At 42.6% G+C, this 21,826-nt stretch overlaps 1 protein-coding gene across 1 annotated transcript; it reads left to right on the forward strand.

Moving 5' to 3' along the window:
- Positions 1–2,031: 2,031 nt before the first annotated feature.
- col1a2 (collagen, type I, alpha 2) lies at positions 2,032–19,615 on the forward strand. Its single transcript, XM_035182020.2, has 50 exons — positions 2,032–2,235; positions 4,035–4,039; positions 5,225–5,260; positions 5,766–5,849; positions 6,412–6,468; positions 6,619–6,663; positions 6,782–6,835; positions 6,959–7,012; positions 7,129–7,182; positions 7,304–7,357; positions 7,842–7,895; positions 8,112–8,156; positions 8,396–8,494; positions 8,775–8,828; positions 9,185–9,283; positions 9,413–9,457; positions 9,754–9,852; positions 9,940–9,993; positions 10,096–10,203; positions 10,313–10,366; positions 10,475–10,573; positions 10,940–10,993; positions 11,129–11,227; positions 11,334–11,387; positions 11,512–11,565; positions 11,704–11,757; positions 11,939–11,992; positions 12,102–12,146; positions 12,320–12,418; positions 12,623–12,730; positions 12,860–12,913; positions 13,029–13,082; positions 13,905–13,958; positions 14,069–14,122; positions 14,266–14,373; positions 14,555–14,608; positions 14,897–14,950; positions 15,136–15,297; positions 15,428–15,535; positions 15,647–15,754; positions 15,959–16,012; positions 16,112–16,219; positions 16,382–16,435; positions 16,630–16,737; positions 16,845–16,898; positions 17,196–17,303; positions 17,472–17,715; positions 17,875–18,059; positions 18,179–18,421; positions 18,564–19,615. The coding sequence occupies exons 1-50, from the start codon at positions 2,166–2,168 to the stop codon at positions 18,708–18,710; spliced, it is 4,059 nt and encodes a 1,352-aa protein (XP_035037911.2). The 5' UTR covers positions 2,032–2,165; the 3' UTR covers positions 18,711–19,615.
- The last annotated feature ends 2,211 nt before the right edge of the window (positions 19,616–21,826 follow it).

Raw genomic sequence — 21,826 nt, forward strand, 5'->3', positions numbered from 1 at the left:
GCTACTTCAAGAGCTGCGGCTCCTCAGCAAACATGAGAATGTAACTCTGCAGTGAGTGGGAGCCCTGCCATCTTTAAAACACATTTCAACTCACGCGCCCCTCCTCCTCCTCCTCCTCCTCTTTTTTTCCCCTTTCTATCTCCTTAGTTTGACTCAGGGAAGAGATGAGGTGAAGCTGCCGGGATTGTCCAACAAGGACTTTTCTGGCATGGGGGTTACATACAGGCCTGTATGTAAGAGAAATGTAAAAGAAAAGTAGCTGAGCAGTTATTAAAGATAAGACCAGTAAACTGTGAGAGAACAGAGAAGTAACCTCCTATATAAGTCTCCTTCTGAGAGGCTTAATTAGAGCCAATAAACACACTTTTATGACAGCGTGCTGCAAAAGGAGCTTCTTAACAAAGTAGGTTGATTGAGACACAGTCTTTTCATCAGGATCTGCAGCATCTGTACCAATTACTTTATGAAAAGCCTTAAAAATAGTCCATTAAGCTCACTATTGAGTAAATGGTTATTTTCTATCATTTTGCTTTTCAAAGGCAATCCTATACATAGTCAGTGTTCATTAAGTAAGTTCGCCCTCATGGTGTCAGAGTATCAGTTACATCTTGATGATTTAAGTTGTACTGAAGACAAAATGTGAAGGAATTCTTCTTTACCGGGCACAGAAAGGGATTCGAGGGATAATCAGCAACACAAGTGGTTGAGCATTATGTGATTTGCTCTCATACAAACACAAGGCCTCCTCTCCTTTGCCACAACGACATAGACTTCATTAAGGACTCAAATGCCTTCTGTTATTCTTTTATCGATGGACGTTCTCGGTTAATTCAGCATCCAAGTGTTTAAACACGGACTGCATCGCTGCGAAATGAATACACTTAAGGGATTATGTTCATGCTCTGTACTTTTCTTGCTGGAATGGGCTCTGGGTGTGCAGCAGGAGGTAGATTGAGGGCCACGCTGCATGTTGTTGGAGCGGTAGTATGGAGGAGATGACATGTCTGGTCATGTGGGCAGGTAAGAGCTGCTCAGAGAAGGAGAGAGGGAGAGGGGTTCAGACTAGATCCCTCCTTCACACCTGTCTTTTGTCAGGCTCCAGCAGTGTGTGTGTGTGTGTGTTGAACGTGAACCACTGCATTCCACTGAGAGACATATGCAGAGCAAAGACACCAGTGCTTTTTGGTTTGTTCAATATAAATCCATTTCAATAAACTCTTAATGGATAAAAAAATGCTTTGAACTGCTAGAGAAGGATCAGTTGTAGGGACCGAGACATTTATTTTGACATATGTGTGAAACGGTTGGAAATTGTTCAGGAAATGCTTGGTGTGTATGGTTTGCACTTAAAAATGAAATATGAAACTAAATCTTCTTGGCAGTAAGAGTGATATTGTCACCACATATTACACAAAACAGCACATTTGTCACTAAAATGCCTCGAAATAAGGTTGAAGTATCATATTTTTTTCAAATAAATCCGTGCGTAAAAACCACACACTTTAGCTCCATTCCAATAAAACCCCAATAGAGCAACACAGATTCACTAGATAATCCTAAATTGTCTCTTCATCATCATCAATCCTACAAAATCCAACGCAGAATTAATGACCCAGTCCCTCCTGGTGCCAACCGATGCCCGTCGACTCGCACCGAAACGGGCACCTTTTTACGCACGAACCCAAAGTGCGCACCGGGCGCCTGAACCTCAGCACTGACGCTCCGGACTCGCTGCAGCCCGTCAAAAAAGGGGGAAAAACGTAGACCTTCTTCTCTTTTAAACCTCGACGCTGTCCACGTCCTCAAAAAGAATGGATCTAATTAAAACGTTGCACTCGTCATCATCGCCAAGCCTTTGCCAAACGCTCCCTGGTGGAGAGGAGGCTGGAAGATGCGGGACCACATGACTGACTGCGCGCTGCGGAGGGATGGGAGTCAGATTGGGTTTCTCCTCTCCCATTGGCCGGTGGGCTGACTTTTGACACGCAGACCAGGGACCCTCCTGCCGTATATATAGGCCTGATAGAACATTATTATTCTAGCATCACGGCAGCAGGTTTCTGCAAAGCTTGGAGTTACTCGTGTCATCACAACTGTATGCCTGCTTGAAGGTGGTTTAAAAACAGGGGCACAGCAGCACAAGGAGTCTGCATGTCCTTTTAGACATGCTCAGCTTTGTGGATACCCGGATTCTGTTGCTGCTTGCAGTAACTTCATACCTAGGATCATGTCAATGTAAGTTTGAATATCTGCTCTTTTTTTTCTGTGATGGATAATTTTTCTTCGGGTCCCCACTGCTTGAGGATCTTGCGCTTGGCTTTTGTTTTGGGACTTACACCAAGGTCAACGTGGAGAGCCGCTCAGAGCACTGCTGCATTAAACTCTACGGATTGAGAGAAGGATCCTTCACTTTTCTTTCCTTTTTCTGTTCCAAGGATACAATTATTGTCATTTGATTAGTTTTCCCGAAAGGAGAAGTTGCGCTGCTTTGAGAGAGTAGTCGATCTAGAGTCTTTTCAAAGCTGTTTAGTGCATGTGGAGTTTTGAAAATAGGCTAAATGTGGATTTTCTTTTAGACACAGGATGAAAAACTTTGTGGGGCGTTGTACACATTGTTCCATCCAGACGTCCAGGGAATGAAGCTTTATCATAGGAAACTGCAATGTCTCCCCCTTGCGGCCATAGGTGCAAACATCTACTTGGCATCACTAAATTCTTTTTTCCCCTCCTTGAAAAGATAAATCTGTTTTATCAAAGTTTAAATAGAAAAGATTATAGATTAGAACATAATTCAAAATGTATATTGTTTTATAATTCTAAATTAAATAGTATCTTAACTTTTTTTTTTACAGTTAATGATTTTATGCTTCAGCAATAATCTAAATCACAGAAACATTTAAAGATAAGCTTATAAGTTTGTGCTTTGAAGTCAAAGCTTTTCTCAATAGGGAAAATAAATAGCCTTACATCACTTTGAAAGTCTTACTGCGCCCCCCTGTGGTCCCAAGGGGACACGGCATGTTAGAGGTCATAGGGAGGTCCTGGCTGTGCCAAACTGAGCCATCAGCAGCTGATCCAGAGTCAGGGGGCAGAGATCTCCACCTGCAACAAAGTGTAGACGTGGGATACAACCATGAGCAACGAATGATCCTTCAGTCTTCAGATGATCAAAATTAAAACAATTTATCAAGTCTGAATAACAATAACTCCTTCTGATTGGTCAAAACCCTTTCACCTTTCTCTGCAGCTTTAATTTCATTATACCGGAGGTGACACAGCATCAGTAGCAGATGTTAAACAGCGCCCGTCACAAAGGCAGTCGTCCTTATCTTGTTTGCAGACGTTCGCCAACTATTCCTGTCCCAAGGGTATTCACTACCTGTTCAGGCCTGTTGGCAGCTGGGGCCTTAATATTTGGAATGCTATTGAACGCTGAGCCTCACTTTGCAGAGTTAGACAGTTTAATGTGATTCACACACACTGTGCAGAGATGGCCCTCAGGTACACATGTACACATGGGCTAAAAACGCATTATACAGCAGACAGGCTGTGGGTAGGATGATTGTTGAAGGCACGTTTAGCAATGCGAGATACTGGTGATTAGTGTAGATATGATAATCTTTACAGAGTTTCTGTGCCACAGATGATGGTTGAGGCCCTCGAAAAACCACAACTTCAAACAAAACCCAGCTTTCTATTACCTAATGCATTTTCTCTGAATTCCAGTTTTCGTTGTACATGGGGTTTTCTACATGGAAACACCCCAGTCTTGTTTCTGCATAATGATACCCACACTTTGATTGACTTTTTTCATCATGCAACATGAGGAACAACCAATGCCCTCCACTGTGGCGAGATGTTAACACATTGAACAAGTTTACAGATGGTTAGAAATGACATTGCTTCTTTTTCAGGTGACTGTTTTGCTCAAAAAATGCTTGTTGTGTTCTAACGGATTATTCCCTCTTCTCTCCCTAACCCTCGTCTTCATCCTCTCCTTCCTCCTCCTCCTCCTCATCTCCCCAACGCCACAGCGATGGTTAGTACACACACATGCAACACATCTCAAAGACAGCTTTACCTTGTCGCTTTGCCTTGTGCCTTCCGAACGCAGGGAAAATGTGCCATGAAAAGAGAGACCTCTCGACCATTTGGGGCAATCTCAACGACAGCAGAGCATTTCAGTCCTATCCCTGAACCAAAGTTATTTCTTGTAGTTTTCCCCCCTTCCTGTCCATGAATAGGTGAGGGTCCAATTGGCTAAAGTTTGTGTCAGTGAAAGCTAAAACCGCCGTGCTGAGGCACCCATGGGGCCTGGCACAAAGGATCCTTTCTGAGGACAGCAGAGAGGGGGCAAAGGGAGGTGGGCTCCCAACAGCTGACTTTGGGTCAGTTTAGAGTTTCCCTCTGCTCTTGGATTTGGATTTGACTTAAGGAGTGAAAGCTGATCTCAAATAAGTTACAAAAGCTTTATAATGATTGGATGATTAGTGAGTGTAGGACTGAGGCCTGGTGACAGTGGGTTGAAATGACTCTGCTCATAATTGAGATTGCCTAAAATGAAACAGCTCCAGTAGCTTTAAATGATTTAAAGGTGCAGTACACACTGTGTGGCACTAGTATCATATCAGAACTTTTATTATTCCATAGACTAACCTGCTCTTACTGCTTTGGGGACATTAAAGCATCTCTGTGCACGAGTTGATCATTGACGTCACATGCACCTTGCTCTGCTGTACTTTAATTTAAATTCCTGTATTAGCTAGAGCACGTTTTATATATTGTTATATCATATTGGATGCGTCGCAATTATGTTACAATGGCCACTCGTTCATAAATATGCAAAAAATGAGCTAATGTTATATGACCAGAGAAACCCCGAAAAGAATAAAAGATAAACACATTTTACATCTTTACATCTTTTATTCTGTTTATGGAAGAGTGGAAAAAAATCTTTACGACTGCTAATCACTGAAATGTGTTTTAACTTGCTGGTCCTCTCTCTGTGAGATCACGTTTGTTTACAAACACATTTTGATGATAAACCAGATCATTTAGACACAAGTTCTGGTTTCTGATTTGCTTCTAGTGATGTTTACTTTATTAGACACTGGCCTGCTTTGCTTTGCTTTGAGGAATAGTTTGGAGTTGACGTGGTGTTAAAGCAATAAGCTGAGCCATCTGCTCTGTGTGTTGGTCTGACGGAGTGATTTCTCTGCTGCAGGGTCCCAGAGGAGACAAAGGGCCTCGAGGTGACAGGGTAAGCTCAACTGAAACTCTCAAACTCTGCAGCTCTTTCTTCAAACAAACAATTCTAAATACGTCATTGAATTATTTTATTCAGTATATTTATGAAGCATCTGTTTGTTGACGTCATTTGAACCTCAAGCCACCATAGGCCACACCCTTTTGTTTACATAACTGATAGCATTAATGCTAGTGATGATTATAGATATATTATACGCAGTATGATAGATTATGTTCATTATAGCATTTACCAGATTTATTTTATATTAACAGCAGAACTTTTCTACATTGTTTCTGAAATTCAGTTTATGTTCATCATGATTTATATTGACACAATTTCTTAGAGTAGTTTGTTCGCTTTATCTATTTAATGCCTATAATTTATATTTCTATGATATGTTTATTTTATTAAATATATTTCAGCTCCTGCAGAATTCATATTGCATCAGCATGGTCAGCCATCAGGAGCTGTTCATTCCGTAACACTGTTTACTCACGGTATCATCTGTGTTTTACAGGGTCCTAAGGGCCCAGATGGCAGAGATGGTACACCTGGAATCCCCGGCCCCGCTGGCCCCCCTGGGCCCCCTGGACTCGGAGGCGTAAGTCCACTGTTTATACTTATATATAAACTGCCTAGATTCCGGTCCAAAAACTTTGATAATGCTGATAGTCAGGTATTTGTTATGATGCCGATCGGGCAGAATAGGAAGCATGTTTCTGTGTGATGTATGAATCTGACCCACATTAGTTAAAGTGAGGATTGCAGGTCATGACAGCACTCGGCTAGTAACACGTTCATATTTCCTGTAAAATACATGACAGATTATTTTTATTGACCTCTGCTGACTTCACTGCCTCATGGTGTAACCCCATGACCTTTGACATGGTGTCCTTAACCCATACGACCTCACAACACATGGATTATACATAAAAAGGTTACTTGTGTTACTGGTTACATTTAAAAATGTTTGAGGATTGTAGTTTATTGTGAATCACTTTTAGTCCAAAACAAGTAGGAGGAACTGACCATATCAGGATTTATTTGAATTGTGTGCTGCTTGTCTAATAGTCCTGATATTCTATATTAATAGAGGTTAATGTTGATGTGCATATGTTTTAGTCAACGTATTAATCTGTGTTGTTATTTTTGCTTTTCATCAGAACTTTGCTGCTCAGTACGAAGGTGCAAAAGGTCCCGATGCCGGTCCTGGACCCATGGTGAGGGACCTTCTCCCACACTCAGACAAAACTTTACCACATTTCAATTCAGCCGTATTGTTACATCTATCAATGCAACTATTTTGAATATTTACTCCAGTCCTGCCTCATCAATGCTTCCCTGATCATGAACTTATTTCTCCTTTTCAGGGAATGTCTGGCCCTAGAGGCCCTCCCGGACCTCCTGGATCCCCAGTAAGTGCAAATTGACCCTACAACAACAATCTGATAACAGACGGTTGATCACTCTGATAACCTCAAAAGAAATTAGTTCTGCTGTTTACTAATTGCTGCGCCTCCTCTCATTCAACAGGGACCTCAGGGACACACAGGACATGCTGGCGAGCCCGGAGAGCCCGGTCAGAGTGTAAGATCATCCTCCAAAATTATCACATTTCTTGAGTATAAATAAGAGTGGAAAGATTTGATGTCACTTTCCTTATCAGACGGTTGAGATCTTAATCGTCTTTTGTTTTTTTTTCTTTCCCAGGGCGCTCTTGGTCCTCGTGGCCCCCCTGGACCCCCTGGCAAAGGTGGAGATGACGTACGTACACATTTCATTTTCCACAAGCACTTCACAAGGGCTACTTTTGGATTTAGTTTCGTTGGATTATTTTGAGCTGTTGTTTTATCTTCTTCTTTCTTTTTTTTCACTGACAGGGTAACAATGGCAGACCTGGCAAGCCCGGAGACAGAGGTACCGCCGGCGTTCAGGTGGGAGACTCTCCAAAACATGGACTCAAACACTCAGACCACAAACAGACACAAACAGACACAAACAGCAGTGTAAATGTGGAATATGTCTGAGTGATATTGTCTTTGCTTTGAATTGCAGGGTGCTCGTGGATTCCCCGGAACCCCTGGACTTCCAGGAATGAAGGGACACAGAGTGAGTGCTGCTCTTCTCCTGCACTCGACCTGAACTTTACCTGCTGGCTCCTGCTCACCCATTGGCTAATAGAAATCCGCTAAAGAGCAGAAAAAACAGGAGGAACTTATGCACCGGTGCTGCGTCAAAATTGGACTGAATTGTTGTGCAGCCTCATGTGTACCACTGGGAGAGATTATGGCTTTGCGTGAAGATTTTTGCACGAGAACTCCTCATGTAAAATGAGAACGACTCTGGAGTGAGCTGGCATCTGAGGAGTCATTTCCTGGTGTCTTCCAGATGTGAATCGCCTTTAAAATAATTGAGGATTGATAATCTTTGGTGACTTCTCATATGAGGCTTTGGGTATCTCCTCTATTATGTGAATTATTATTCGACAGATCGAACAATCACCACCATTTTTATTCTGCTGTCCTTTATCTGATAGCTGCTAGACCAAACCTCTGTAAGCATCTTCGAACATCTCTGTCTTTCTGCATTTCAGGGTTACACTGGTCTGGACGGACGCAAGGGAGAGGCTGGTACCTCCGGTGCCAAGGTGAGAAGGCCACCTTCCTCATTTACCTGCTGAGATCTGTGCTTCATGAAGAAACTCAGTTTTCCTTAGTCCTGTAGTAATGTTGATTGCAGAGTAATATGCTGTAGTTTCTACAAAAATACATGCATTTAGAAGTATTACAATTTCACTCAAGCCATATTTCAGTGTTAATAATTACCAGAGACCCTAACCCACCTTCTCCTGTTTCTCCCATAGGGTGAGTCTGGTGCCCACGGAGCTTCTGGAAGCCCTGGACTGGCTGTAAGTTCTAATTCATGATTCACCATTTATGAGCAAAACCTTGATAAAATCAGACCATCTTAGTTAGATTCCTATCAAAAGCCCCACAATTACTTCAAACCAATATCCACTAATTGAAATTAAGTATATAAACCTACACAAATTAATAGCTTTTCCCAAAATGTATAGTTGTATACAATATTACTGCAGATAAGACATTTTTCTCATCACTTGTGTGTTTTGGTGTATCCTCCCTACAGGGATCTCGTGGTATGGCTGGTGAGAGAGGTCGTGCTGGCCCTGCTGGCGTCGCTGGTGCTCGTGGTGCTGATGGCAATGTTGGACCTTCTGGACCTTCTGTGAGTACTGCCACATTAATCCCCTCTGTGATAGTAAAATGAATGCTCCTTATGAATATTAAACAAAAGAAACTCATCCAAATATACTTCATGATTGCTCTCTTTATGTATAAGGTATAATATGTTATATGTGATACGACCAGGACTAGATGAGGGGCTAGTTATGCCTCTTAATCTTGATAATTGCACCCATGTGAGGCAAACACCATTTATTCTTTGACCTTAACGTGAACCTTAACCTGTATAAAACCTGTATAACATACGTGTCTGCTCTACTCAGGGTCCCCTTGGTGCTGCTGGTCCCCCAGGTTTCCCCGGTGGCCCCGGGCCCAAGGTGGGTGTTACTTCCTGTCCTTTCACAACACTGACATTCATGTTTAGGGTCACAAAAAGAGACTAATCTTATCAACATGGAGTAGAACCATGTTTCAGACACACATTGTTACTGTTACTGTTAATATATTTGATGCACTGTCACTATCACATCTTCCATCACAGTATCCCCAGGGGAATCAATCACATATGAAACAGCAAACAAAGCCCATACATTGTAAACACTCATATTTAAGAAATAAGACCCACACAACTACATACACACAAAACTGTGGCTTTCACAACAACACAGTCATCATTATCCATCAGATATTAATGACGCAGTGTATGACTATGAATGTGCCTCAACTTTGACAGGGAGAAGTTGGAGCTGCTGGAGCTAATGGCCCATCTGGAGCTCAGGGATCTAGAGGAGAGCCCGGTTCCAATGGTGCTGGTGGCCCCCTTGGTCCCGCTGTAAGTAATCAAAAGATTTTTACTTCCCAGGCACTTCACCGTCACTGCAAACCTGGTCTGGAACCAGCTAGCTTGTCTTTTTTGTTTTGATCAAATAAGATTCCCTAACTTTGTGTTCTCTCACCTTAGGGTAACCCTGGTGCTAATGGCCTGAATGGAGCCAAGGGAGCTGCTGTAAGTATTCAAGTTTGAATTGAAGTGCATAGGTCATAAGGTCATTGAGGGTCACACAGATATTATAACAATCAGGCCTCTACCATGATGCACACACAACACATGAATAATGAGGTGATATCACTTAAAGCTATATGATAGCTCTATACTTTTCAATTAAAATTCATTTTATATAGTCTCTGTTATTAAAAGTATGTCATAATGTAGGTGATATATATTTCAGATCAAATAAATGTGATGTTTAAATTAAGCTGCAAAGTGATGCTCACCTCTCTGTCTCTGTGGCTGTCGATTAGGGCACCCCTGGTGTTTCTGGAGCTCCTGGCTTCCCTGGACCAAGAGGAGGACCTGGACCCCAGGGCCCTCAGGGTTCTGCTGGACCAAGAGGCCTGGCTGTGAGTCAACATGGGCACACATTGTTCCACATTGTTCGCTGGTGAATGTTCTTTTTTATTTATGGCATCTGTTTGTATCTGTTTTAGGGAGATCCTGGTACTCAGGGTGTGAAGGGAGATGGTGGCCCCAAAGGAGAGCCTGTAAGTTTCCTGTTCCATGTTTGTGAAATTCAAATTTCACAAAACTGAATATGAAGATGTCCGTGTGCACAATACCTTCATCTTCTCTGTTGCCTCCTTCAGGGTAACTCTGGAGCTCAGGGATCCCCCGGACCTAATGGTGAGGAGGGCAAGAGAGGACCCACTGGTGAGCTTGGTGCCACCGGCCCCACTGGCGTCCGTGGAGCTAGAGTGAGTACCAGTGCCACCTTTTCTGAAGGGTGGTGTTGTATCCATACAGATCAACATCCAGAGCCATCATAATGGAACTTCCTGTTAATGGTGTGTGTGTCTCCGATAGGGTGCTGCTGGTAGCCGTGGTATGCCTGGTTCTGAGGGAAGAACTGGCCCCATTGTAAGTTCAAAAATCATATCACCACGACATGAAATTAAATAACTCAAAATTGTATGTATTCAGTCATGTGGTGCAACTCTCTTCAACCCCTTTGTCTCTTTATCGTAGGGTATGCCTGGTGCCCGTGGTTCCACTGGCTCTGGTGGACCCCGTGGACCCCCTGGAGATGCTGGTCGTGCTGGTGAGCCCGGCTCAGCTGGTCTCAGAGTGAGTCTCTAGCTAAATTCATTCATTTTGAACAGGGACAAGGATCGGCGATAGCACAGCTTGGAACAGTGGTGCGGATGTGATTTGCCTTCAAATTCAAATTCAAACAACTGTACTGATCTCACTGGGGGAAATTTATACAGCTTGTGCAAAAAAAAAACATACACAGAAGATACAAGATACAAGGGAGCTAGATAAGGGATAAGAATATATGAGAATAAATAAAGTGCAAATAACAACGTGTCCTGAGGGCAATTAAACCTAAGATTTTAGTATAAGGTTGTTAGCCTGAGGCATCTGCTCGGACACTACATATTAATTACAATTCATACATCTTATTGATTTATAAATGTTTGTCTTCAACAGGGTCTCCCAGGAAGCCCTGGAAGCTCCGGACCCCCAGGAAAGGAGGGACTTGCCGTAAGAAAACCTGAATCTTACACATAAAAACACACATTTCCTTTGCTCTTATCCTGTTATGTTTATCAGCATATTTGCAAAAAAAACAACAACATTAACATTACTTCCTGTGGCGCTTCCTGTTTCCTCCTCCAGGGTCCCGCTGGACAAGATGGTCGCTCCGGACCTCCCGGCCCAACTGGACCTAGAGGCCAGCCCGGAAACATCGGCTTCCCCGGACCCAAAGGAGCTTCTGTATGTATAAATGAAGCCAAGACCAACAAAAGCCAAAGATTTATAATATCATCATTTCGTTTTCTTTATCACAACCTGTCCTTAACCAGAATTTTACCCCTCTCAGGGTGAGGGTGGCAAGCCTGGTGACAAAGGAGCCACTGGCCCCACTGGAATGAGAGTAAGTGACAAAAACACACATAATATAATCAGATAGAAAATGTATATTATTATTATGTATATATATATATATAGATGTAATTACTCATCCTTATAACCGTCATGTTCCCATCTTTGTTTCTCAGGGAACCCCTGGATCTGATGGCAACAATGGAGGAACTGGCGCAATGGGACCTGCTGTAAGTATTCTTTACACAGCAATTGGTGGTAGTTTTCCTATATTTGTACAATTAAATCTAACATATATGATATGGTTTTGCTGCTATAACCACCAGTGTGCCATTTGTAACATTGGTCATTTCTCTGTTTCCCTATAGGGCGGCTCTGGTGAGAAGGGAGAGCAGGGACCTTCTGGAGCTCCTGGCTTCCAGGTTTGGATCCTTCATCTGTCTTGATTAAAATCTGAAATTTAGAGCGGAGCAGACACAGCACATTGTTCTACTGCCCCTTTTGCCACTGTTCTGATTTTCAGAGGAGGATTTATCAGCACTAGAAAATCTGCCCTCCTCACTTCTTATTTTTGGTGCTAAAGTTGTTGCTTGATATTTTCAGGGACTGCCTGGACCCGCTGGACCCGGCGGAGAGGGTGGCAAGCCCGGAGACAGAGTAAGTAACACACATAAACACACACCGAGTTCAACCATGATGAGCAGTCAATCTGCAAATACTGAAGAGTTATGAGTACGTCTCTCAACAACCATTGATGTCTCTGTAGGGTATCCCAGGAGACCAGGGACTTGGTGGACCTGCTGGTGGCAAGGTGAGGTCTTCCTTAGATTCCACTCAGTCATCTGTCTCCAAACTGAGTAACTGGGTGTATTTGCACCAACCTTATCAAGACGCAATATTTTCCAATAGTCTTATGTAATAAAGTATATATCATCTTCTAATAGCTGAAGGCTTTATATTGACTGCATCTGTGTGTTCCTCCAGGGAGAGCGTGGTAACCCCGGTGCTGCCGGAGCTTCTGGAGCTCAGGGAGGAATTGGAGCCCGTGGACCTGCTGGAGCCCCTGGACCCGATGGTGGCAAGGTAAGATTGTGTGACATAGCTGGGTCCAGCTGTGGACACTGTAAGATGCAAGTGTTGAGTACAGAAATGGTAGCAAAAGTTTACTGACATCAGATCAGTGCTGAACAAATGCTGTACATAAAGTATACGTTGGTGCTTTGATGCTCATAGAAGTGTCAGTGTTTTACATAGAAATGAACCATAGCTTTTCTTGAATGTTTCCAGGGAGAGCCCGGTGCTGCTGGAGCTGCTGGTGGTCCTGGACACCAGGGACCTGGTGGCATGCCTGGTGAGCGTGGAATTGCTGGTGGACCTGGAGGCAAGGGAGAGAAGGTAAGTTCCAGAAATGCACCAATTCAGAAGTAGTTTAACCCTCAAAAGAAGTCATTTGTTAATGAGATTATGTTAATTCTCCATCATTCTCCATCCTCCACCCTCTATTCTCTTCCTCTTCCTATATAGGGAGAGGGTGGACACAGAGGCCCTGAGGGTAATGCTGGCAGAGATGGTGCCCGTGTAAGTTAAAAATCTAAACTCTGTAAAATGATATAAAAATGTATAGCCATTCATTCCAGTGTTTTGAGAGTAGCAACCAGAGCCCTGGTCTCAGTGCCCTCTCCTCTCCTTCTAGGGAATGCCCGGACCTGCTGGACCTCCTGGACCCACTGGAGCAAACGGTGACAAGGTAAGTAGGTGACGCGTGGTTATTATTTACCACAAAAGATATAGCCAACACATAACACAAAAATGTATATGATGAGGATTCACACTTTAAATGCATATAAATATCATGTGGCTTTTGTGTTACTTAAAAATGGCTGCCACCAGCGTTGTTCAAGATGGCTGACTCCCGCACCAGTGACCTACAAAAGGAAGACGTTAACACAACTTGTTGACATCAAATCTCTGTTGTAATTTAAGGGTTGACTAAACCCTCACCTTACTTTCAGACCCACCACTCCCCCGGTTGTAATAATAGCAGTTACCCCCAAATTTAGCAGTGTCTGAAGGTAGAACCTCAACACTGCCACCTGATGGATATTTTATAGTATTACACCAGTAGCTCACCTACAGTTTAATTTGGCAAGGCAGTTGTACTAGCTAAATTACATACGCAGAGAGCAATTTTGAAACAATATACAATGTAATGCATTTCAAATGTTTTCTTTGCAATTGTATGCAGTTAGTTGTAAAGATGATTTTACATTAAGGTTTCCTGCCTTTTTACTACCTGATTATAGACACACCAGACACACACGCAATAACAATGACAATATATTTACTAGACATGGCAAAATAAATTTTAATTTTTCTCTTGATTTATGTTTGGCCTACTACTATGTATACAGTATATACTACAAAATATATATATTATTTTATACAATTCTGATATTCACAAGTGAATATTTTACATATATACTGTTTGGACGGATTAGTAGATTCATCAATGGAGGGGTTTAATGGGACAATGCTGAACTAATGAAACATTGGGTCTTGTCTCCTGCAGGGTGAGAGTGGCTCCTTCGGACCTGCTGGCCCTGCTGGCGCTCGTGGAGCCTCTGTAAGTAGCACTTCATTGATTATAACAAATATTAGCTACAGCTACAGACATTCACAACTTTTAATGTACAATATAAACAGTGTTTCTGACCGACTGCCTGTTCTCCACAGGGTGAGCGTGGAGAGGTTGGCCCTGCTGGATCTCCCGGATTCGCCGGACCCCCTGTAAGCTTGCAGCCAGTCACCTTACAATACAAGGAAGCATGTGGAAGTCCTGTTTGAGCAGCAGGATATCAACACACCAATACATACACACACACACGATTGACCAGATATTGACACAGTCCTGTTCCTACCCCTCCCCACAGGGTTCCGATGGTCAGCCTGGAGCAAGAGGAGAGCGTGGACCTGGAGGAATCAAGGGAGAACTTGGACCCTCTGGCCCATCTGGACCCGCTGGACAGTCCGGACCTGCTGTGAGTGCCATTCACACTGGCCATACAGTATATACAGGAAACTTGCACCTGGATGGAATAGATCTGATTTACCACACTTGTATTGGTATTTTTATATTTAGGATTTAAAATGATAAGTTATGATAAGATTTGAGTCACTCGGATGTGAATTTTTTCCTGATTTCTTCTTTTGTGTTACTAGGGTCCCAATGGCCCTGCTGGACCCACTGGTGGTCGTGGAGACAACGGTCCTCCTGTGAGTATGGAATAAAAAAAATATTATAATTCCATCCATAAATGGTTGAGGCAAACATAAACACACCCATCAGCTTCACAGGCCTCATTAGCTCTTTTATAGTGGTGAAATGTGACATATTTAAAAAAATGTTATGGCCTTAACATACCCTTACATTATCTCTGGTGTCACACACACACACACACACACACACACACACACACACACACACACACACACACACACACACACACACACACACACAGTGACAGTTATGTAACCTTCGTTTGTGTGTGCTTCTGATGTCAGGGTCTGACTGGATTCCCTGGTGCTTCTGGCAGAGTTGGTGTTTCTGGTCCCGCTGTGAGTATTGATTTTATATTTATTAATATTATTATTAAACAAACACAATCACAAATGCTATCACTGGCTTCTTCCCATGTAACGAATCAGAGCCACAGCCATCATTACACATTGTACTCTCACACCGCACTGCAACTCACACTCACTTACACATTTTGACTTCAACCCACTCTCTTCCTCTTCAGGGCATTGTTGGACCTCCTGGCCCCGCTGGTTCCGCTGGTAAGGATGGCCCTCGTGGTCTCCGTGGTGATGTTGGTCCCGCTGGTTCTTCTGGAGAGCAGGGTATGGTTGGACCACCTGGTGTAATTGGAGAGAAGGGACCTTCTGGAGAGTCTGGTCCCCCTGTAAGTTACTGATCAATCCTTTTCTTTATTATTAGACTATGAAGCACAAGAGCCTATGTATTTATTTTATACCTATATACCTATAGATCTCCATCTTCAGTGCATTTATATGTATCCTGTTTGTGTTTAGGGTGCCCCCGGTGCACCTGGAACTGGTGGTCCTCTTGGTCTTCAAGGATTCCTTGGTCTGTCTGGTGCTAGAGGAGATCGTGGTACACCTGGTGGAGCTGGTGGTCTGGTATGTTGTTTTACCTCCCAAAAATTGATTTGAATGCATCAGATTGAATGCATCAGATACATTGTGAAGCCTTTGTTTATATCTGACCCTCTTCTCTGCATCCTATCACAGGGAGAGGCCGGTAGAGTTGGACCTGCTGGTCCCCCTGGATCCCGTGGTCCCTCTGGAAACATTGGTATGCCTGGTATGACCGGACCTCAGGGAGAGGCTGGACGTGAGGTAATTTAACAAAGACCTATAATACTGACCTGTCCTCAAGTTTGGAACTAGTATTTAAATATACTTAGAGCAGGGCCTTAACTGGTGTATGATTTCTTGGTTGAAATTAACTTGGTAGATGTGCAAAAATAGCTCTTTTGCCATCCATTCCATGGACTAAACAGAAACCATAATGTAAACTATAATATTCCTTACCGTTCATAGGGTAACCCTGGTAACGATGGACCTCCTGGCCGTCCTGGTACTGCTGGATTCAAGGTAATGCTTTTCAAACATCATTAAGCATGTTTGTATATAGAATACACACACACTTATAGTATAATCTGACTTACATATGTTGTTTCCCACCATGCTTAGGGAGACCGTGGTGAGCCTGGATCTGCTGGTTCCATGGGACTTGCTGGTTCCCCCGGACCTGCTGGACCCTCTGGAGCTGTTGGCAGACCTGGAAACCGTGGAGAGTCTGTAAGTAACAACAGCAGCAAAACTTAGTGACTGCAAGACAAATGATTTCCTTCACTAAAGTTGCCTTTTAGAAATCACAACATAATCAGAGTACACATTACTTATCTATAATCATTTTCTTACTTCACTCATCTTTTTATTCTTGTCTTTTCTTGTCCCTAGGGCCCAGGAGGTGCCAATGGACCCGCAGGGGCCGCTGGAGCCAGAGGTGCTGCTGTAAGTACAGTATAAATGGGGAGTCGTAAAATAACACATAGAATAGCTTTGGCTATTTAAAATGAAACCAATGTTACAATGTCCATCCACATCTATAGCACCTAATATGTGTGTACGAGAATTGTGTTATTTTTAAATGAGCTGATGGTTTTGGTGCCTGCATTTATATTTGTATTTCTGTGTGTGTTTTATAGGGACCTTCTGGAACCCGTGGTGAGAAGGGAGTCGGTGGAGAAAAGGGAGAGAGAGGCATGAAGGGACTGCGTGGACATCCTGGTCTCCAGGGAATGCCCGGACCATCTGTGAGTGATTGCACGCCATCATGATGCACACAAAATGCGTTAACGTCAATAGTTAAACCACCAGATGTTACTAATGTGTCATTCAATGATGCTTTGTCTCTACTCAGGGACCCTCTGGTGACACTGGAGCTTCTGGAGCTTCTGGGGCTTCTGGAAACAGAGTGAGTGGATTCCTAATTACTCACACCTACACCAGCAGTTTTCTTGCGCTACCATATCCCCAATCCAACTCTTAAAGAAGCTATATAACCACTGTAATATGCTAAACCACATTCAGATCTCGTGTACCTGGTACCATTTGTAAACTTAATAGACCAGTGTTCAATTTCTGCATTTTCTTTGTTGTATTTTGTTCTTCCCATGAATTCAAAAGCACCAAATGCAGGACATGCTGTAAATTATAGTGAACATTAAGTATTATTTCCCCAAAAATAAAAATGTTTGAATGATCTCTTCAGGGACCCTCTGGACCTCACGGACCCGCTGGTAAGGATGGAAGAGCTGGTGGCCATGGAACTATTGGCTCCCCTGGTGCCCGTGGACCCCCTGGATACGTTGGACCCGCTGTAAGCGCGCAAACATTGCCTTCGTCTGCTTAAACATTTCATTTTATAAACTGTCATTTTTTTTTATAAACTGGAAGATTTAGCTCCAACATACACCAAAGCATTGTCTGCAAACGATTGAATCTAAGGTTCGATCTGCATATGAATTCACTCTCTTGTCTATCTCAGGGTCCTGCTGGATCTCCTGGTCTGCCCGGACCTGCCGGCCCATCTGGTGGTGGATATGATGTCTCCGGATATGATGAGTACAGAGCTGATCAGCCCGCTCTGAGAGCCAAGGACTACGAAGTTGATGCCACCATCAAGTCCCTCAACACTCAGATCGATAACCTGCTCACCCCTGAGGGATCCAGGAAGAACCCTGCCCGCACCTGCCGTGACATCAAGCTCAGCCACCCTGAGTGGAGCAGCGGTAAGTGCACAGTGGGGTCAATATACTTAAATATTTCGATTTCTTTGGGTGGGAGCCCATGCTGCCCATATTTCATCTTGTTAAACCCTCAGACTGGACAACTGAGACTGAAATAATGTTATGCAATGAATTAAACTCTGTGCTCTCGCTACTCTTCAGGCTTCTACTGGATCGACCCCAACCAGGGATGCAGCAACGACGCCATCAAGGTCTTCTGTGACTTTGCCACCCGCGAGACTTGCATCTACGCCCACCCCGAGAGCATCGCCCGCAAGAACTGGTTCAGAAGCACCGAGAGCAAGAAGCACGTCTGGTTCGGAGAGACCATCAACGGTGGTTCTGAGGTGAGTATCTACAGATTAGGGCTTTAGCAGCACGCAAGCACGCAAGAGCAGAAAATAACCAATGATGGAATATTTGTTGTATATCAACTGTACTGACTTTTGTTCTTTCCTCCCGGCAGTTCACCTACAACGATGAGACCCTCAGCACACAGAGCATGGCCACCCAACTGGCCTTCATGCGCCTGCTGTCCAACCATGCAAGCCAGAACGTCACCTACCACTGCAAGAACAGCGTTGCGTACATGGACGGTGAGAGCGGTAACATGAAGAAGGCTGTGGTGCTCCAGGGCTCCAACGATGTGGAGCTGAGGGCCGAGGGCAACAGTCGCTTCACCTTCTCCGTGCTGGAGGACGGTTGCACTGTGAGTAGCTCATTTCTTTCTTAGCGCCAATGCTTCGGATTCATTGTTCCTCATGAGAGATCATTTATTCTGTCGACGATTTCTATGCTTTTGCCACATTACACTATTCTGAACCTCCCTCTTTCTTTCTCTCCCTCTGCAGACACACACTGGTGAGTGGAGCAAGACAGTGATTGAGTACAGAACAAATAAACCATCTCGCCTGCCCATCCTCGACATTGCACCTTTGGACATTGGTGGAGCTGATCAGGAGTTTGGTTTGGACATTGGCCCCGTCTGTTTCAAATAAATAGACTCATGTTAAATTAACACCGAAAAGAGAGAAAGAACGAAAAAACAAAATCTCTGCCCTTCTTTCTATGTTGTTTTTTTATACCGAATGCTGATTTCTCTCTGCACATCCACTTGCTTAAGATGGGCAACTATCGGAGAGGACTGAATGGACTGAAAGGAACGTTTGTGCAATGCAAATTAATACAGCAACCCCAAAGGGACGCGGGAAAACACCTTGTTGTGGGACATCATGTCATCCTTTTGTAAAAAATAAAAGAAGTGTAATAAAAACGCTGAAAGTATGCATCACTTTGTGGTCTTTGTATATCTTCCAAGGAGGAGGTTTAAAACCACAATTTCCATGAAAAAAGGTTTAAACTACCTCATGCCTGTACGTAAAGAAAATACTATTGACAAACCTTGGGTCCACAACCGAGATGTTAATGCTTCAAGCTTTGTCCCGTATCGGAAGGTGCTCAGTTACTTGAAGCAGTGATCTATGGTGCTAACATGCAGCTGTGGAGCGAACCACTCTTTACTGTATTACTTTGTATTGACTTTTGAGGAGTCTTGCATTCATCTCCTGATACTCCCTCACTTTAAGCAGGTGGAATGTTCCTAAAACTAATGTCTGTTTTTTTTCTTTTAGTTTGTTTTGTTCCTCTCTTTTTGTTTTGTCAAGAAGTTTTTTTTTTTTTTGTTTTGGTTTTTTTGTTCAGGCTTTTTTAACTCTTCAAATCCCACACCCAGTGTTCATACTGACAGCACATAGTTCATCTAATTCTGACAGGTTTTTAGTCGGCCTCTCTCTCTCAAAAAAATGACACCACAAAGTCTATTGTACCTATTTTGTATATGTGAGATGTTTAAATAAATTGTGAAAAGTTCTGAAATAAAGCATGTCCAATGTTCCAAAACACACTCCTCAGTGACTTAAGTGCTTTCATGTTTTGACGACACCAGTGGAGGTGTGTCACTGTATTTTGGTTCTAGTTTGGCGGATGATTTACAGATCATCATTGATTTAAACATCTTCCTTTTGAGGAAGCACAGCCATATCCTGATTTAACTTCCCCCCTTTTTAGCTCGTCCTTAAACGGTACATCTAATTTGAATGTACAGTCAATTTCTGTTTACACTGTCCATGCCAATGTATGATTACTAACGTGCATTGTTTCTTGTAAATATGCATCCTCCCCTGTTGCTTTTTTTTCTTGCCTAATACAGCTTTTGCATCCAAATAAATTTCTGTGGTTTGGATCAAGGCTTGAATTGCAGTGATGCATGCACACGGATAATAGTCACATTTGGGGACATGGCATTCACGCAGAAATTAGCTTGTATTGTCATTTTGTCCAGCACTGAGGATTAGTGTGTTGAGGGAACTGGGATGTGCAGAATTTGTAAAAACTGTAATTTCATTATACCAGAGGAAGTTGGGCTCAAGGTGAAATGAGGGCATCAATACATAAAAAGGTCACATGCAGCATCATCAATAACCACTAGGTGACAGTGTGGCATGTTTTTAATTCGCACCCTGTATCAAGTATGAGCCTTAGGGATTATCATATGAACATAAACCTGTGACCACTGAGGAGCTCACTCATTTTGGACACAAAATGCATTATACATACATATACAGTATGATATCAAAGCCAGAGGCTGGACCTTTAACAGTACAGACACACAGCTACAAACACGTTGGATGTTTATGGCGTTTGAAATCATTTCCAACAGTAATGGTGAAAATTAACAAAGTACATTTACTCTGTACTTAATTCTTTTTGTTCACAACATTTCAGGCATCACACATATTGTACTTTTTAACTTTTCCACCGCATAAACTTCTACCTTCAAAACCTCATGTACGACTGTCTAAAAACAACTTGCTACTTAATTGTAGATTAAAATACCGAACAGCACGGTGGGATTAACATGTTGAGTGGCCCCCTCAAGCAAAAGAAATGTGGAAATCCTTTTGTTCCCTGAGCCACAGACCAAACAGAGCTCCTTTCCTGAAGTATTACAGCACCAGGGTGTCTGCACTGTAGTAAATTAATCTTCCTGTTGGGTTATGCACCATGTGACCATTTGGACCCACCAGAGTGCATATCATATTTTGGTACCGTGAGAACCTAAATAACTTTGCAGTTAATCAAATTACAACTACATCGTCTCACCCACTTTTGAAGCTTTTGCTGTTTCAGGTTCCTGGGATAGATATTTTGTAAAACTATCTCCTTGACCAACGACAACAACAAAATCCATTTTACAGGGAAGTAAATCAGTGATCATAATAATAATCCTGCCATGTAGAACTCACAATAGGTACTTTTTCCTTATTATGATCTAATGAATTCTTTTTTAAGTAAAAATGTTACTCATTTCACTCCACATCTGACTTAATACTGACCTGCTGACTTACAACAGCTCCCACTGATGGTTAGCAGGTAAACTTCAAACTTAACAATAATATTCTGTGCACGGGATAGGTATTGTTTGTATGGCTTTTAATTTGTTAACCACTTTGTGTTTAGTTGTTAAGGGCTGTACAAACATTCATTAATTTATTTTTTATATTTTTATTATTTCCTTATGTTTGTATTGCATGTTTACTTAGGGCGGGGCAATAAAACAAAATCAGTAATTATCGTTATATAATTTTCATCAGTGGCATAATATAACAGAAGTCCAACATATATCAACACGATGGTTGTGCATTGTGTAAGAACAGTTAGGAGGTTTAACACAGTGATCTACCTCAGATTTGTAAAATGTTGTAATAGTAATACAACAATATACTTTATTTATTATAATTATTATTAATAGTAGTAGTAGTAGTAGTAGTACAACAATGTTACAAAGTGTTTGTCATTCTCAGTCCACAAAGAAGAGTTTAAAACCAAAACATTCAGTCAGGAGCACAAATCTACTTTTAATTAAAAACAATAATAATATCAGCTGGACATATAACTTCATAAAGTCCAGCCCTGTTTGACTTATGTATTGTTTCTCTTCTGTTGTTTCTTACTTTCCTTTGCTTCTGTAACACTGAGGAAGTACAGATGTCATTTTAATCTTGTTTTTATTAAGATGACCCGATAGACGCACAGGGATCCGTCTGGTGAACGA

Source organism: Hippoglossus stenolepis, chromosome 17 (assembly GCF_022539355.2).
Source record: "Hippoglossus stenolepis isolate QCI-W04-F060 chromosome 17, HSTE1.2, whole genome shotgun sequence".
NCBI classification, from domain to species: Eukaryota; Metazoa; Chordata; class Actinopteri; order Pleuronectiformes; family Pleuronectidae; genus Hippoglossus; species Hippoglossus stenolepis.